Raw genomic sequence first — 19250 nt, forward strand, 5'->3', positions numbered from 1 at the left:
CGTTGACCCCTGCTCCTTACCGCTGTCCGTCCACAGTGCACAAGGACACACCCCAATAACGAGGGTCAAACTTGGCCAGCTGGGGGATGTAGTCAGCAATCTATGGAAGAAAAGGGCACACCTCTCATTGTACCTGAATGTAAGTTGTCTTGATTTACAATTGAAAAAGGCATTAACTGAATCCAAATAAATAAATACCTATTGTGTCTTTAGGCAGTGCCCTAAGTTTGAATTCAATTCTGTGTTAGGCATAGGCGACCTCCAGTCTCTGTTGACGCCAAACTGCTCAGTGTTTCAAGGACATGAGACAAGTTTGCATGTACACTGCTTCCACTGTATGTGCATGCTTAATAATACAAAAGTCAGCATGTTTCATCAGTTAAACTGAGAGGAGGAACCTCAGCTTGATACCCGATCCAGGGCTCATGTGCCACTTGGTATGTGTAAAGATAAGAACATAACAATTGGCGCTGCTTGGTCAGACCAGTGGCCATCATGCCCAGCAGTCCACTCACACGGCAGCCCCTAGGTCAAAGACCAGTGCCCTAACCGAGACCAGCCCTACTTGCGTTCGTTCAGGTTCAGCAGGAACTTATCCAACCTTGTCTTGAATCCCTGGAGGTTGTTTTCCTTTATAACAGACTCCAGAAGAGCATTCCAGTTCTCTACCACTCTCTAGGTAAAGAAGAACTTCCTTATGTTTGTACGGAATCTATCCCCTTATAACTTTAGAGAGTGCCCTCTTGTTCTCTATACCTTGGAGAGGGTGAACAACCTGTCTTTATCTACTAAGTATATTCCCTTCATTATCTTGAATGTTTCGATCATGTCCCCTCTCAGTCTCCTCTTTTCAAGGGAGAAGAGGCCCAGTTTCTCTAATCTCTCACTGTACGGCATCTCCTCCAACCCCTTAACCATTTTAGTTGCTCTTCTCTTGACTCTTGCGAGTATTATTTATGGTTAGGTGATGGAACTGTGATTGACGAATAATGTGTCTCATTGCTTATTTTTATAGCCCAATTTTGCGTGAAAGAGGAGTAATGTGAGCATAACAACACTGGCAGAATACGAGGCGTCCAGCAGAATTCTGAACAGCTTGAAAAGGAGTGAGATGGCTTAGCAGAAGACCCGTAAGAAGCAAGTTACAGTAGTCCAGGCAAGAGGTCACAAAAGCGTGGATAAGGGTCTTGGCAGCGAGCTCAGAAAGGAAAGGCCGGATTTTAGCAATACTGCAGAGAAAGAAATTACAAGTTTTGGCAGTCTTTTGTATATGCAAAGAGAAGGAAAGGGCAGACGAAACAGGGAGGATGAGAGCATTATCCACCAAAATAAAGAATGGAGAAAGGGGAGAGGCAGGTTTAGGAGGAAAGATAAGATGTTCAGTCTTGAACATATTTAATTTTTGATGACTGTGAGACATCCAGATAGCTTGGATTTCCATAGAAATTTCAGGTGTAGAGAGGTAGATTTTTGAGTTGTCATCATAGAGGTGGTCCTGGAAGCCATGAGAAGAGATTAGGACACCAAGGGAAGAAGTGTAGATGGAGAAAAGAAGAGGTTCCAGGACAGAGCCCTGAGGTACACCAACTAATAGCGGGATGGTGATGGAAGAGGATCCTTCAGATCTTACGCTAAAAGTGTGACAGGAAAGATGGGAAGAAAACCATGAAACAACAGAGCCCTGAAATCCAAACAAAGATAGTTTGTCGATGAGTAGGTGGTGATTTACAGATAGATCACAAATAGATCAAGGAAGATGAGGACTTAGTAGAGGCCTTTGGATTTGGCCAGGAGGAGGTCATTGGAGACTCTAGCAAGAGCAGTTTCCATAGAACAATAGCAAACTGCATACACAGTCTCACCTATTGTGCAGCTCAAGTAGTCATCCAAAAAGGTTCACAGATTATGCAAATGTTTTGACCCTTTCTTGAGTCTAGGGAAGTTACTTCAAAATGTTCAAAAGATGCTTGATATATCATCAAGGATCTCCACTGGGACAATGAGGGAGGTGTCAGCTGTAACTAACATTGCAGAATGACCTTTTTATTGAATAAAACTGTATGTGCTGCAAATGCTTTAAGGCCTTTAGGTGTGAGCAAAGTATTCAACTATATTTAAAGATCCTTCAAGAGGCAGTGTCTCATAATTTAAGGCTCTAAAACCTTTTCTGATGTTTTGGTGTCAACTCAATAAGGCCAACACACACACCATCCCTCCACTGCAAAACACTATACAAAAATTTAAGCAAAAACACACTTAAATCCTTACCAAACCATAAACAGCACTAACTCCCAGGACAGGAAAAGCTACGATCTCATGCACCAATAAACTACCTAGTGGAAAAACAAAACAAATAAGACTGCAATAAGGTCTCTGTGCAAATACTACATGTTAGCAGAACATTGCACCTTGGTCAGATATGAAAAACACATGGCACAACATAAATGACACAAGGGACCAGAGATCAATAAAAGAAATGAAGGCAAAAAAAAATGAACTGGAAACCTCAAGAAGTCAGAATCAGCATACAGCAATACTAGAGAAACTGAAATGCAAAATATCAGAGAATATAACAAATTTTTATTTGTATACCGTGATACACCGTAACGTTCAATGCGGTTAACAGAAATTAAGCAAAGATCGTACATGAGTGGTGAGGGTGCAAGTACAAATAACTTAGGAGCAGGACAAGGTCAGCGTCAAATACAATCATGGTAAGTTAATACGAAAAACTCAAGTAAGTGACCATCTTTCGAATACAGGTAAAGTTATAGAAAGGGAAACCCGAATACAGGTAGCAAAGTGGGGGGGTAGGTAGTAAGTATTAGATGTATCTGTGCATATGATAATGCCACAGGGTTATCTAATAAACAGTTGTTTCAGGAAATTTCAAGATATTTGGGAGCCATTAACAAAGTACAGTGGTGCCTCGCATAACGGACGCCTCGCACAGCGAACGCTGCGCATAACGAACTTTTTGTCTTGCTCCCTATAACGAACTTCGTTTCACACAACGAAGTCGCCCGAGGGGCCCGGGGGGGGCGGAACTACTCTCGCCGCTTCCTAATGTGAGCCGGGAACAGCAGCACCCTCCTGTCTGAATGCAGTGTTCCATCATCTCCCTCCACCTTACCTTAGATGCCGAGTTTTCCGGCTTTCTTTTTCGGCCAGCCACACACTTTCAAAGAGCAGCACATGCGCGCATGCTCTGTTGTTCAATCTTCTCCTCTGACGCAACCGGAAACCGGAAGTTGCAGGAGAGGAGAACATTGATCAACTTCAGCAGCTGCGCGTGCACAGCTTTTTGAAAGCGTGCGGCTGGGTGAAAAAGAAAGCTGGCAAACTCTGCATATAAGGTGAGGTGGAGGGAGGGAAATGTAGGGCTGCAGAACGAATTATTTTGTTTTACATGTATTCTTATGGGAAAACAGGGCTGCAGAACGAATTATTTTGTTTTACATGTATTCTTATGGGAAAACGCGTTTCACACAACGAACGTTTCACATAACAAACTTGCTCCTGGAACGGATTAAGTTCGTTGTGTGAGGCACCACTGTATTGTAATGATTAGAAAAATCTTGTTTCCCTTAAATTTACAAGTTCAATTATGGGGTGGGAAGGAGGGTATTTTTATTGTTACATGTTGTATAAGTATTGATTATATGATAGATAAGGGTGGGGAGGGGGGAGATAAGAGAATATTATATGTATCATTGTTGATTATTAAGTGATATATTTATGGTTATTTGTATGGATATGTTATCACACTTATTATAAGTTTAAAAATGAATAAAGATTAAAAAAAAAAAAAAAAAAAAGATGTATCTGTGCATAAAGCTTTTATGGGAGAAGAACATGAGTCACATGTGGAGACAGCGCAGGGTTTAATGCTCTGCTAGGAAATTATTGAATAAATACGTTTTTAAGCCTCGCCTAAAATGCATGTATGATGAAAAAGACCCTATGATGGGGAGTAGTTCCCAGCTTAAGTGGGCTGCTTGGTAAGCTTATGATGTAAGCTTTTTTAGAAAACGCAAAGGGGCAAATTCTATAAACAGCATCCTACCATTGTCTTACCAGCCAATTGGGACACACGTTTTCGCAAAAAAAAAAATTAAAAATTAAAAAACCCCGAGGCAGGCTGCCAACACAATAGGTGTCTATCTCAGGGGAAAGGGAGGTGCATAGGGACGCTTAAGCTCACCCAAGGCTGGACATGGTTTTGTCCAGAAGAGGCCTTGGACGAGCTTAAGTGGCCCAAGGCATCTCCCTAGGGTTGCGATAGGGGCCTGAAATGTAGGCCATCACAAAGCTGGTCTGTATTTCAAATAGACAAAGTTGCTATGTTGATCGCGGCAAAGAAATATCACTGCTGTGAACAATTGAGAGGCTGCGGCAGGGAACTCACCCCCTGTGAAGTTGACCGGTAAGAGGGATGCCTACTCTCTCCCACCACCACCCCTGAACCCCCCCACACGAGCATCCTATACAGAATCACCCACTCCCTCCTGCCAGAACCCCCCCTCCCGACTGTCCGTGGAAAGAAGGTTGCCCACTCCCTTCTGCCATCGACTCTGTCGATTCCCTGAACCCCTGACACTCCCGACACCCCAAAAATTGGAGAGGCCTTTGGTATCTGGCCAATCGGAATCGCAGGCCACTTCCAGTGCATTCCAGAATGGACTGGGAAGGGGGCCTAAGACTCCGGTTGGCTCAAGTGCCTAAGCCCTCCCCCTATGGGAGAGGCTTTAGGCATCTGAGCCAATCAGGGCCTTAGGCTCCTCCCCAGTGCATTCCAAAATGCACTGGGAAGGGGAAAGCCCACCATTTTGAAGTGGCAGGCCTGCTGGCTGGAGGGTGAATGCCTCCCTCCAGCTGGACCTTCATTTTAAAAGTTATGGGGGGAGTGGGGGGTGGTCTTCCTGTTAGGGGGGATGCTGGGTGGGGTCTGCAGGTGGGTGGGGGGGCCCTGAAAGGGGAGTGGTCGTCGGGTGGCCAGAGGATGCTTCGGGGGCTGACGGAAGGAGGAAATGGGCACTCTTCCTGCCAAGGGATGATTTTGGGGGTGATGCTTCAGGGGGCTAGCGGTAAGAGGAATTTGGCATTCCTTCTGCCACAGACAGTCGGGAGGGGGGGTTCTGGCAGGAGGGAGTGGGTGATTCTGTATAGGATGCTCGTGTGCTTTTCTCAAAAGCTGCTAAGGCAGCTGCTGAAACCAGGAATCCTATATAGAATCAAGCCCAATAAGTGGAACACTAGCTTCTGGAGATATAGGAAGTTATATAAATTTTTAAAAATATTTATTTATTTAATAAAATTTTATATAATAAAAGCGAAAGCATGTCAGGCACAAATTGTCTGTGTCACAAGTATTACAGTAAATTGCATCATATACACACTGAGTGTGACCCGGACCCTACACGGACCGTGTTTTGGCAATTTAGCCTTCCTCAGGGGTCCCTAAACAGGAAAGAAATTAACAAATAGATTGTTTGAAATCATGAAATGAATGAGAAATATATGAATAAAAGTGAATGATGTGCATGAATGTGTGATGGCATACTAAGGCTGTTTCAAATATTTAAATCTTGTGAAAATGGTGATGGAATTAATGACAAAATTTATTTGTTAACTTTTTTCCTGTTTAAAAATCTCTGAGGAAGACTAAGGGCTCCTTTTACTAAGGTGCGCTAGCGTTTTTAGCACCTGCACAAGATTAGCGCGCGCTAAGCTCTATGGAGGCATTAGCGTTTAGAGTGCGCGGCAATGTAGCTTGTGCTAAAACCGCTAGCGCACCTTAGTAAAAGGAGCCCTAAATTGCCGAAAACGGCCCATGTTGGATTCAGGTCTCACTCAGAGTGAATTTGATGCAACTACTGTAATACTTTTGACACAATTTGTACCCGACATGCTTTCGCTTTTATTATATAACATTTTATTAAAAAAATAAATATAAAAATTTTTTTATATAACTTCCTGCGTCTCCAGAAGTTCCACTTTTTGCGTCTTCAGATTCTTCGTTTGCATTGTGGAACATCAGTCCTCCTTTATTGACTCTATGTAAGCTTTTTTTAGGCCTTCCTTGCAAGGAGGGGTATGCGAAAATGGAGTTAGAAAGGCAAGCCAGGGAGGTAAACTCAAATACTTCTATCATGTAGTTTGGTAGGAGGCCATACAGAGCCTTATACATGAAGCAGCCCAGTTTGATAATAAAGCAGGCCTCAATTGGAAGCCAGTATTGTTGCTTGCATGATATGGTTGGTTTTCTTTAGGCTGAAGATAAGGCACACAGCTGTATGCAGAATTGTTCGGAGTCTATTGCAATGTTTCTGGGGGCATGAGAAATAGATAAGGTTGCAGTAGTCTGACATGCTGAGTATTGGGGCTCGGCACATTTCTAAAAGTTCACATATCCCAGTCAATCCCTTTAGCCACCCATAGTCAAGAGAATGAGGATATTAAGGAAAGACAGCATAAAATCTCATTTTTTGCAGGAAATATTCTGTCTTCAATAAGTTGCCTGCAGCTAACATTACCTAGGAAAATTCTGGAGGGTATCAGGTTTGCATACCGATGTGTGGAAGTCATAAATTTTAAACCTCTCACATACAGGATAAATGATGCAGAAAATTAGAAGGCCTGAGAATTTATGGGAGGAAAATGTCCCTAGAGCCCAATAGCTACTATCAATATCTACAAGTGACAAATCTCCTGTCCTCAAACAGAGTCAACCAATATCTGGAGAGGGAAATGTTTGAGGATTTGTATGAGAAAGGCGGGGCTATAAAAGAGCTAATGTCCAGAGTGTATGGGCTCCTACTGATCAGTAATGGACTAAGAAGAAACATATTGTAGACTGGAAGAAAGATCTAGGGGAACTATTAAGGAAAAGGAAACTAGACCAAACTGTGATGAACATTTTGAGAAGATCTATTTCAGCCATGCTAGTGGCTAAGAAGTCCCATATCAATGGTATTTGACTCCTAAAGGCTGAACAAGATGATTCCTTCTGTGTCAAGAGAATTTGACCAAATAGGAGGAACCTTTCATATCTAGTGGTACTGTCCAGCCATTTAGGAATTTGGGAGATGTATCTGGAATACATTAGGAGGGAATTGAAGTAGGGTTGGATCCCAAAATGTGCAACCTCCTCCATTCGAAGACAGGGTGGGTCTTGAGAAGGAAATGGATGTTGGCGAGTGTTTCTTTGATGGTGGCAAGGTATGAGATTGCTAATGTTTAGGGAAAAACTCATCAAATGAAAGCAGAGTTTTGGAACAGATGACAGGACATTTATGCTTATTAAATGCCTAATTCAATGTCTCTTAAATATTTTTAGCTCCAGCACACTAAACAGAGCAAATGTTTTCGTGGTACATTATAATTGAAATTATAAAATTGCTGTGTTTATTTTGCCTGTTAAAAGTTGATTGTGTTTTCTGATTTTATAGTTGGTGGCTTTGCCCGGGGCTTGTTTGCTGATTTAACTTGTTCCATATTTTCTATTTTGTTTTGTATGTTTTGAAAACTCAATAAATAAAAGTTAAAAAAAAAAAAAAGAAATTATAAAATTGCAAAACCAACAAGATATTATCCTCCCCTTTTATGAAAATGCATTAAGGTTTTTTATCACCAGCTGTGGCGGTAAAAGCTCTGATGTTCATAGAATTCCTCCGCAGTAGCTGATTAAAAAAAACAACACAACACCCTAACATGGCTTCATAAAAGGGGGGTACATTTGAGAGTTATTTATTTAAAGTTCTTTAAGCTATGTATGGGTAATTGTAACAGTGAAACTAAAGTAGATAGAATAGAATTGCTAGTCAATGCGATGGATGTGCTTGTTTTTGAGTGCAAATTAACTCAAAGTGCAGCTCGATAGTCGACAAGCAAACACACATTTCATTATCCACCATCTGCAGTAACAAAGCCTTGGTTGCTTTGATGCTCAAGTTAGGATAACTACTGTAAAAAATAAAAATAAAATTACTTGCCAATCATGTTAAGGAATGATGCTTGACTGGGCGATTGTATCCTTATCCACAAAGACGCTCATAACATCAACAAACTCTTGAGTATGTGTTGTGCAAGTCATCTATTCTATCTAGTGTATACTTATGAAGGAAATTTTTAAAAATAAAGAAAAATTCTGGAATCTCTCATGGCACACTCGGAATCTCTTCAGGGCACAACATTGTGCCGTGACACACAGTTTGAGAGACACTGGCCTAATTCATTGGTTGTCTATTCAAATCCTTAAAGAGGAAAAAAGTTGTGCTCTTATGCAGTTGGGCGTTACAATGTGTGGACTTAATTCAAGGTGGGGATATCTCCAAAAGACTTTTATATAAGGAGCAGAGTTTATTTGTAAGTGAACACTGTTGAGCCAAATGCGGTAGAGTTTGGTGTCATCAACAAATTGCGAAGTTATTAAATTTGCGGATGACACCAAACTCTACCGCAGGGTTGAAACCATGGAAGACTGCGAAGATCTGCAAAGGGACCTAACGACGCTAGAAGAATGGGCCAAAAAATGGCAAATGAACTTTAACGTAGGGAAATGCAAGGTCATGCATGTAGGGAAAAAGAACCCGATGTTCAGCTACAAAATGGGAGGATCACTGCTAGGGGTAAGTAACCTTGAAAGAGACCTGGGAGTGATGGTGGACACGTCTTTGAAGGCGTCGGCACAGTGCGCCACAGCCTCAAGAAAAGCAAACAAAATGTTGGGTATCATTAAGAAGGGTATCACGACCAGGACAAAGGAGGTCATCCTGCCACTGTATCGTGCAATGGTGCGACCGCATCTGGAGTACTGTGTCCAGTATTGGTCGCCGTACCTCAAAAAGGACATGGCGGTACTTGAGGGAGTCCAGAGAAGAGCAACTAAACTGATAAGAGGTATGGAAAACCTCTCATATACTGACAGACTGAAAAAGCTGGGGCTGTTCTCCCTGGAAAAGCGGAGACTTAGAGGAGACATGATAGAAACCTTCAAGATCCTGAAGGGTATAGAAAAAGTAGACAGGGACAGATTTTTCAGATTACGGGGAACCACAAGTACAAGGGGGCACTCGGAAAAATTAAAAGGAGACAGGTTTAAAACAAATGCCAGAAAGTTCTTTTTCACCCAGAGGGTGGTGGACACATGGAACGCGCTTCCGGAGGCTGTGATAGGCCGGAGCACGTTACAAGGCTTCAAAGAAGGTTTGGATAGGTTCCTAGAGGATAAAGGAATTGAGGGGTACAGATAAGAGTAGCGGTAGGTTATAGGGATAGTCTGGGACCATTGCTCAGGCAATGGGCCTGATGGGCCGCCGCGGGAGCGGACCGCTGGGCGAGATGGACCTCTGGTCTGCCTCAGCGGAGGCAACTTCTTATGTTCTTAAATGGTGAGGCTACATTAGGGAAGACACCACAAAGCATGGTTTCTGTTACAAAATGGATGCTCCCAGCAGAGCAAAATAACAGAATGCCATAATTCTACAAGACCTGCCTTCCACTTCTGATTTCTTGGGTTGACTAGATGCTGAGTGGATAAAGCTACAGAACCCTGGGGTTGTGGGTTCAAACCCACACTGCTCCTTGTGACCCTGGGCAAGTCACTTAATCCCCCCCTTGCCCCAGGTACATTAGGTAGATTGTGAGCTCGCCGGGACAGACAGGGAAAAATTCTTGAGTATCTGAATAAATTCATGTAAACCGTTCTGAGCTCCCTTGGGAGAATGGTATAGAAAATTGAATGAATGAATAAATAAATAAAATAAAATAAAAACCCAGTAAGTTCATTCCTATATTACTTTAACTTTGTCTTTCCCCCTCCTCTCCACTTTTTGGCCCTTTTTGTAAGCATAAACAATGAAGTTATATCTTAACTATATTGTAATATTATTGGCTTATTTCTGTCCAATAAACCTTTGGAGTCAGATCAGTGGAAGACAGTGGGTGCTCAGGACCCCCAATATTGGGCAAGCTCATTCACTGTGTAATTTATATTGTATTGAAAACTTTCTGCACAACATTAAACAAATGAATACTCCCAGCAGCAGCAAGCTAAAGCCCACTGTGCTTCAAATGGCAAGGAACGGGGAAAACATCTGCCGCTTAGTTTAGCAATCTTAAAATCTTAAATTTTGAATCAGTTTCTATTTTAAGGGATTGGTAGATTGCAGTTTACTCCCTCTAGTGGCAAGAAATAAGAACTAACTCAACAGGCATCCTGACTGGATCCTGTGGTTATTGGGTTATTCCATGTCAAGTGATCAAGGGCTCCCTGCATGACCATCACGGATTTTGATAAAACTTTATGCACAAAGTCCCACATGTATCAAACGAACTTTGGTAAAGTTTTAGTTTCGCCTGTGGAATATTCGTGGAGATATAGCCATTTGTTTGCCCCATACTGCAATGACATACAGTACGATAGTGACATTCTGACAACTTTGAGACACAATATCTCACGAGCTATGTTTCCAAAGAAACTGAAACTTAGCTACCCTGCACAACTTTTGGAGCTCTATTCAGTGCTACCAATAATAATTTTTGTCGAGCACTGAGTGAATGGCTGAATTACAGTAAACTTGGCCGAAAAAATTAGTGCTCCAAAAAAAGTCAAAGTTTGACATTACTTAGCTCCCACAATAATTGAGTAATAAATGCGAAATTTGGCGCATAATGTCTCAGTACAACGTTGTTTTCAAAAGTACAATTTCAACCTCCAAGCTCTTTCCATTAGTTTACAAATTAAGTGTAAAGTTGCTAATTTGTGTAAAAAGGCCAAAAATAGGATATTTTCAGCCTGCTTTTACAGAAAAATACCTTTCAGAAACTCTTTCAAATCAGTCTCATTAGAAAGAGCATATTTCAAACCCCCTAGAAAAGTTGGCTTCATTTTTCAACGCAGGTTAACAATGCCCGAAAAAGGGGGACAAAGTTGGGAGATGTCACCATGGCAACGGCCTACGTTTCAACTTACAATTATGTCACTTTTCACACTGTTTTTCCCTGTTTATTTTTACTCAAGCTTTGGGTACAATTATAGTGTTCTTAATTAATGATTATTCCTAACTAGAAATTGAGGTGATAATTTTGTTGCATGCAGATCACAAATTACAACTTGTTTTCTTTTTCAGATCCACATTATTATTAATTCAGTTTAAAATGGATGCCAATGAATCGACTAATAATAATCCTTTTCTGCCAGACTGTGCCATTGGGCAAAAATTGTTGTCAAAGTGTCATGACGGCACATTTTATTCTCAAAAATGTGGGCTCATTTTTTTACATAATTTGTCAACCGATGAAAAATTGCTTATCACTCGGCGCTCTGAAGTTGAACTGATGGATAAAGACCAAATCTGCCTCCACCACAAAGCAAAGTATCTCGACAAATACGAATTAAAGCAAACATTGTGTTATAATCCATTTGAAAAGAAAAATCACATTGTTCAAAGTGGATTGTTAAAAGTCGATCTTGCCATGTCTAATGATTTTAGAAAAGTGGCAAAAATAAATATCAAGCCAGGTCAGAAACTTTGCAGTAGGTGCAAAGCCCAATATGTTTCAAGGTTAGCTAGTAGAGATAAAGCGGCTATGTGATACGAAAAATTGAACGTGTGCAGAATGTGATAGCCAAGAAGATTACATCTGCTGCTGGAGTTTCAGCTGAAGAAGTTGGGCCGTCTCGTCAGTCTGTAGAATGCAAGTTATGTGAAGATTACACTGACCTCATTGAAGAAATGAAAACGAAAATTGCAATATCCAACAGGTCAATGAAAGTTCAATTATTGACGATGGCCCCAAAAAGTTGGTAAATAAAGGAAACAGCAATGAAGTTTGGCATTTCAGAGCACATGGTCAGAACAGCCCAAAAAGTAAAGAAAGAGAAAGGCTTTTGTTCTATACCTGATGCAAAAATTGGCAAGTCCCTTCCAAAAGAAATTGCAAATAGAGTTCAAGATTTTTACGGAGACGATGAATTCAGCAGAATATGTCCTGGCAAAAATGATTGCATTTCAGTCCGCCTCAATGGTTTAAAAGTACAAAAGCAAAAGCGGCTGCTGTTGTGTAATTTAAAAGAGCTGTAACAAATACAGAACTGAAATTGGTTTTTCCAAATTCTGTGAGCTCAGGCCAAAGTGGTGTGTAACCGTTGGTGCATCAGGTGCACACTCCGTGTGTGTCTGCACGATACATCAAAATGTAAAGCTCATGCTACAAGGCGCCAATGTCAAAGAGAACTACAAAGTTCTTATGGAAAAAACTGTGTGCGACCTAAATGTCAAGGACTGTATGCTACAACGATGTCAAAACTGCCCTGGTGAAGAAGCACTAACTGCATACCTGGAAGAAATATTCAAGGATTTAGATCCAGAAGAATCAATAGAATTTAAGCAATGGGTTCACGTTGACCGTGAAACATTAGAAACAAGCGTACTAACCATGGACAACTTTATTGAAAGACTTGCAAGCAAGATTTGGAAGTTGACAAGCCACCATTTCATTTCAAAACATCAAAGTGAATATTTGAAGATGTTGAAGACAGGCTTAAAAGAAACGGAAATGATCGTTTTGATGGATTTCGCTGAAAATTACTCATTTGTTGTACAGGATGCCGCCCAAGGCTTTCACTGGGAAAATTCACAAGCTACGGTACATCCTTTTGTTGCATATTACCTCAATGAAGTGGGCACATTGCAAGTTGTAAACTGTTGCATTATTTCTGATCATATGCAACATGATGCGATATCTGTACACGTGTTTATTCAAAAGTTGATCGAATTTTTGGTAACTCAAACAAACATTACCAAAATATACTACTTCAGTGACGGCTCAGCTGCACAATATAAAAACTACAAGAACTTTGTGAATTTGTGCAATCACAGAAATGATTTCAACATTGAGGCTGAATGGAATTTTTTTTGGAACTAGCCATGGAAAATCACCCTGCGATGGAGTTGGTGGAACAACTAAACGAATGGCTGCCCGGGCTAGCCTCCAAAGACCATCAACGGATCAAATATTGACACCAAAGGATCTATTTAACTTTTGTGACCAAAATATACACGGAGTTAAATACATTTATGTTCCAAAAGAAGAAATTGAAGAAAGCAAAAAGTTTCAAGAAGAAAGATGGCATGAAAGCAGCACAGTAGCCGGTACCAGAGAGCACCAACAATTTGTACCAGTCGACTCAAACTCGGTTCGTGTCAGCAAAGTTTCAAATGACACAATAAATTTTGTTGCCAAAATTTCTGATACTGCCATTCCAAATTTGAAAGTGTCCGAAATCTTTCCTGGTTGCTACGTTGCCTGTACTTACGATAATCAATGGTGGATAGGCAACGTTGTTTAAGTCTCAATTGAACAAAATGATGCATTGATAAAATTTATGCATCCTCACGGTCCAGCTCATTCGTTTTATTGGCCAGAAAGGCAAGACGTATGTTGGGTTCCAGAGCAACACCTCATCTGCATGCTTTGTGCCCCTTCAGTTACATCATCCGGCCGCCAATATCAATTTCCAGAAACTGCATTGAAGAAAGTGGCTCAAAAATTTAACAGAATGTTATAAAGATTGCTGGCAGTTAAAATCAAAGTGGACTTCACTTCAGCTTGGGAACCTAGGATAAGACACCCTAATCATTGGCTTTGGAACCAGAAAGATACCAACAAAAGGCTTTGGAACCTTGACAAAGAAACCAAATGTGAGGCTTGGGAACCTGGACGAAGTGGCCCATCCGTGGCTAGTATTGCACAGCTATCGGGCGTGACCCCTATGGCGATGGGGTTGCCAGTTCAAACTCTTGAACTGGTAGTGACAATGTCACCATGGACCAACGTAATAGAGTAGTAGTAATACTACGTCAATACAAAACTGTAACTTTAAAAATGACAGAACTATGTTGAAATAGAGGTTGTTGCCATGGCAACGTCTCCCAACTTTGTCCCCTTTTTCAGCCATTGTTAACCTGCGTTGAAAAATGAAGTCCACTTTTCTAGGGGGTTTGAAATATGCTCTTTCTAATGAGACTGATTTGAAAGAGTTTCTAAAAGGTATTTTTCTGTAAAAGCAGGCTGAAAATACCCTATTTTTGGCCTTTTTACACAAATTAGCAACTTTACACTTAATTTGTAAACTAATGGAAAGAGCTTGGAGGTTGAAATTGTACTTTTGAAAACAACGTTGTACTGAGACATTATGCGCCAAATTTCGCATTTATTACTCAATTATTGTGGGAGCTAAGTAATGTCAAACTTTGACTTTTTTGGAGCACTAATTTTTTCGGCCAAGTTTACTGTAATTCAGGCATTCAATCAGTGCTCGGCAAAAATTGTTATTGGTAGCAATGAACAGAGCTCCAAAAGTTGTGCAGGGTAGCTAAGTTTCAGTTTTTTTGGAAACACAGCTCGGGAGATATTGTGTCTCAAAGTTGTCAGAATGTCATTGTCGTACTGTATTTCATTGTGGTATGGGGTCAAACAAATAGCTATATCTCCACAAATATTCCACAGGCGAAACTAAAACTTTACCAAAGTTTGTTTGAGACATGGTGAACTCTGCATATGAAGTTTCATCAAAATCCGTGATGGTCATGCAGGGCACTTTCCAAGAATCTGATCACTTGACATGGAATGACCCTATTTGCCATCATCATTTCTTTCAAACTTTGTTTTTATTAGTGTTATTATAACATTATGTTACAGAAAAGGAACTCCAAGGCAACAAATAAGCCCTGCACAGATGCTAAGCATCTGACAGAATCAATAAAAAGTGAATCATTGGCCAAGAAATAAAATTCCACTTTAACAGAGGCCAATAACTAAATTCAAACTAGTACATTCTGATTGACTGTTTGTTTTAGCAAAGGAGACCAACAAAATATACAAGAGAGCCAATCCTCCTTCATCAAATAACATTAGTGTTCTATTTCTAATATACCACTCACAAGAACACATTCACTTGGATATTGCAGTTAGGATATTAAACACAGAAGCATGAGCAACATCAAACCCTAAACGGGAGTAAAAAGCCTCAGGCAGGGGCCCTCCCACCGCCACAAAAGTGAATTAAGGTGTTCAGGCAGGGAACTTCATAGGCATAAAAAACTTCCTGTGGGCATCTCAAAACTGTGGTGCACCTAAAAGTGGTCAAAAGTGGTTTAAATAAGATAAACTCAAACTTATCTTAAAAGCTCGATTGGAACACCAATGGTGGCCAGCGTTTCACATAAAGCTGCCTCAGGGTGTAACTAATTCGAACGTGAGCTTTCAATTCAGGACTCAAAAAGTCGTGTCTTTCTACTCAATGGCCATCTTTTTGAGCAGAGAGACACGTCTTTTCGTCACATCACGGTATTAGGCAGGCTTAGGCATCTGTCCGTGAGGATTCTATATAGGACGCCCGTGTGCAATTCTCAAAAGCCGCTTAGGCGGCATCTGAGACCGGGCATCCTATATAGAATGCGGCCCTTAGTGCTTAGAAACGGGGAAAGTGTTTCTGATGTTACAGGGGGTGATCAACTGGCATCCAGTGATCACTGCATGGTAAGGTTTAATATTGAGACGGGTATAGAGAGGGCTCATTCAAAAGTAAAGGTTCTAGACGTTACAAAAACAAACAAACAAACTTTTGTTCGGATGGGGGGATTACATCAAGGAATTGTCTGGATGGAAACATCTGGAAGGAGTAGAAATGAGGTGGCCAAAACTGAAAGGAATTATTATACGGGCAACAGACCGTTTTGTGAGGCAAGTAAGAGGAAAAGAAGGCCGCTTTGATTCTCAAAAGTAGTAGCTGAGAAGGTAAGAAATAATAGGTTAGCTTTCATAAACTACAAAAGATCACAGAAAGAGAAAGACAGGCATAAATATCTGGAAAAGAGAAAAAGCTGGTCGAGTAGTCAGGAAAGCAAAGATACAAATGGAAGAAAAATTAGCTGATATGGTAAAGTGGGGAGACAAAGCATTTTTTAGATATATCAGTGAAAAGAAGTGCAACAGTGGCATTGTGAGACTCAAATGTGAAGGGGAGAAATATGTAGAAGCTGATAAAGGCTGAATTGCTTAACAATATTTCTGGTCTGTGCTCACGGCTGAAGCGCCAGGAGCAGTACTGCAGAAGACAAACATGAATAAGGAAGGAGTAATGATCGATTTTCAGAGGATTGTGTTCATGAGGAGCTAGTTAAATTAAAGGAAGACAAAGCAATGGGGTTGGATGGCGTACATCCAAGGGTGCTGAAGGAATTTAGGAAGTTCTGGTGGCTTCGCTGACTGAACTTTTCAGTGCTTCTCTAGATTCGGGAGTGGTAACCAGAGGACTGGAGAAAGGCGGATGTGGTTCCTCTCCACAAAAGTGGAAGTAAGGAAGAAGTAGAGAATTACAGGCCAGTAAGTCTGACTTCTGTGGTAAGCAAATTAATAGAAACACTTTTAAAACAGAGAATTGTGAAGTTTCTGGAATCTGGTGGATTACAGGACCAGGAGGCAACATGGATTTGAGGTGGCTTTTCAAAACCTGGACAAAGTGCTGGGTTTTGAAAAGCCATCCGGATGTCTGGTAACCCTAGGCTTGTGGGATCTCTTAAAGAGAGGAAGAGATAAAGGTTACTGCGGATGGGCAGACTGGATGGGCCATTTGGCCTTTATCTGCCATCATGTTTCTGTATTTTATTTATAAAATCTGAGGGTTCAAAATACTTCCATATAGAGGCACTGACTGACCCTGCAGCCAGAAGCAGACATTTACAAGACTTTTTTTTTCTCAATCCTACAGCCCATAATAAAGAGCATTCATCTGCAAGGTCCTAACCTATATTTTTGTCAGTCTGATTTATCACTAATTTTCAATAGTTCCAGATCTCATCAGAATCCCACCAAATATGTTGAAATGTGCCTTGAGAAGTACATCTTGACCTGATTTTATTGAAATTAGCATGAGTGAGGCCTAGATTGTTGATACCATTTAGTGATTGGCTCCTTACCCTGCCTCCACTGTGTGCCTGAGCATTCCCATACAGCCGGTCGATGTGGCCTGTGAACTCTTGGAAGTCTGGGATAACAAACTTCTTACGGAAAGCCTGGGTCAGAAGCACAATGTTACTGCTCACACACCTGAGAAAGGAAAGAGAGGAGTAAGCTAAGATAACTGCAAAGCAAAGAAAAATGTGAGAGGATGGCAGTCCTTAAAACGAATAGTCACAGGGACAAGATTTCCATGCCCAGGACTGATGTTAAAGGGTGAAGCAGGGCAACTGTCCCTGAGGTCCCATATCTGCTCCAAACTGGCAGACTTTGGGATCCCCTTGCAAATTCCTGCCCTGGGCCTCGTGTTTCTAACAATGGCCCTGTCCTATCCTTGTGACAGTGTTTGCAGTCTCCTTCTCGGACTGAGTTCCAATCTCATGGCACAATTATTCTTCTCTGTACCCCAGTAAAACAGTCATACTTCTTCCTTGCACCCTCTTCGTCACATTCTTCAAATGTGCCACTAGAACATATTCCCCCAAATTCTACAGGTAGTGTCCAGAGTTAGGTGAGCAACTGGGTGCACAGTTATAGAATAGGGTCAGTTATATGCATAACTTAATTAACTAATAAGTGCTAAATTAGTATTTCATTGGTGGTAAATACCAATAATTAGCCTTAACAAGCAGTACACTTCCCCCTCCGTATTTGCGAATTCCATATCTACAGATTCGCTTCTTCGCAGTTTTAAACCAAAAAATACTTTCATTTTTCAGGCTATTTTAAGCCCTGTAAGCCCTCCCTTAAGCCTTACCTGGTGGTCTAGCGGGTTTTCAGGGCAGGAGCGATCTTCCCAAGCTCCTGCCCCGTGCAGATCGCTCACAGGAAATGGCTCGAGAGACTACGGGAGCTCAAGGCAGCCATTTCCTGTGAGCTAGACCACTTTAAGCTTATATACCGCGTCTTCTCTATAAAAATAGAGCTCGGTATGGTTTACAAAAAATTTAAAGAAAGGAAAACACAATAAGAATTAGTGATTGTATAGAGAGCAGTGAAATTTACATTTTTGAAAACAGCCAAGTTTTCAGATGTTTTCGAAATAATTGGAAAGAGCCCAAATTACATAGCTGGACAGGGAAATTATTCCAAAGCTCTGTAATTTTAAAGTAGAGAGACTTCCCTAATTTTCCAATATAGATAACGACTTAACTGAGAAAAAGAGCTGGAAGCATACGTAAGAACTTTACATGATGGTGGGCAAAGGTGGTTGGGAGGGGGGGGGCGCTTACTCAGAAATGAATTAGCCCCGACACACAGAATATTGTATATTATGTATATACTGCTTGCTGCACCCATTAACGCCTGCCAGAGAACCGAAGTAGGTGTGCAGATGCCAGTTTATGTTAATATTCTATAATAGAACCAGGTGCTCCCCATATCTAAGCACCCCTTTATTGGACTGTAAGCCCTCCTGGGACAGGAAAATGCCTGAATGTAACTCGCCTTGAATTACGACTGAAAACAGTATAAGCTAAATCCCCCCCTCCCCTCCCCAATTCTTTCCCTTTGCACTTTGCCCTGTTACTTCTGGAAAGGTGAAACATGGGGGACAGGCAAAGAATAAAGAGTTGCGGGGTAGCAGGGAAGAAAGTGATTGTGATGGGGCAAGGGGAGAAAAGAACTAAATGAGGGCCCAATGTAGGGCAGCCCATAAATGTACGCTTGCCTAGGGCCCTGTACAGTATTAGCGTGGCCCAACCTGTTCCCAGGCGCATCCGAGATCAGATAGACAGAATGATTCACTCAGGAACAGCTGACTGAGCTCACAGCCTACACCAGAGCTATGTATAGACTCTTTCCCCAGGCATTTCAGGTATGCAGAGAGAGTTGTGTGCAAGTGTATGTATAGCAAACTGCAAATCTCTCTTGCCTGTCTGTATATGGCTACTGTATGCATATGTACAATCTGTGAGAGAGTACGAGTCTCTGGAAGCATATCCATGACATGTATGAGTTTGACAACTTGTGTTACGTGCCTGGATGTGGGAATGTATTAATCTCTGTATTACACTGGGACATCAAGACATGTCCCTCTGCGTATTTTGTATACGGGAGACAGAGAGAGAGAAGCTGATGCATCTGGTTCCTGGCAGAGTCAGAGCAGCTTGTGAGGGAGGGGGGAGTTAGACCAGTGACATAGCGATGGAAGTTGGTGTCCAGAGCAGTGGTGCTTGGCATCGCCGTACAGTGCACCCCCCCACTTTTCCCTACCACACTGTGAG

General features: G+C 41.4%; 1 protein-coding gene across 2 annotated transcripts in view; it reads right to left on the minus strand.

Moving 5' to 3' along the window:
* GLS2 (glutaminase 2) overlaps positions 1 to 19250 on the minus strand; it is a 95548-nt gene that overhangs the window by 54806 nt on the left and 21492 nt on the right. For both annotated transcript variants that reach the window (XM_033936030.1, XM_033936031.1), the window contains exons 4-5: positions 16986 to 17115; positions 21 to 100 (exon numbers count right to left, since the gene is read on the minus strand). In XM_033936030.1, the coding sequence (XP_033791921.1) occupies positions 21 to 100; positions 16986 to 17115 (210 nt within the window). The remainder of the gene's footprint in view (positions 1 to 20; positions 101 to 16985; positions 17116 to 19250) is intronic.

Source organism: Geotrypetes seraphini, chromosome 3 (assembly GCF_902459505.1).
Source record: "Geotrypetes seraphini chromosome 3, aGeoSer1.1, whole genome shotgun sequence".
Taxonomy (NCBI): domain Eukaryota; kingdom Metazoa; phylum Chordata; class Amphibia; order Gymnophiona; family Dermophiidae; genus Geotrypetes; species Geotrypetes seraphini.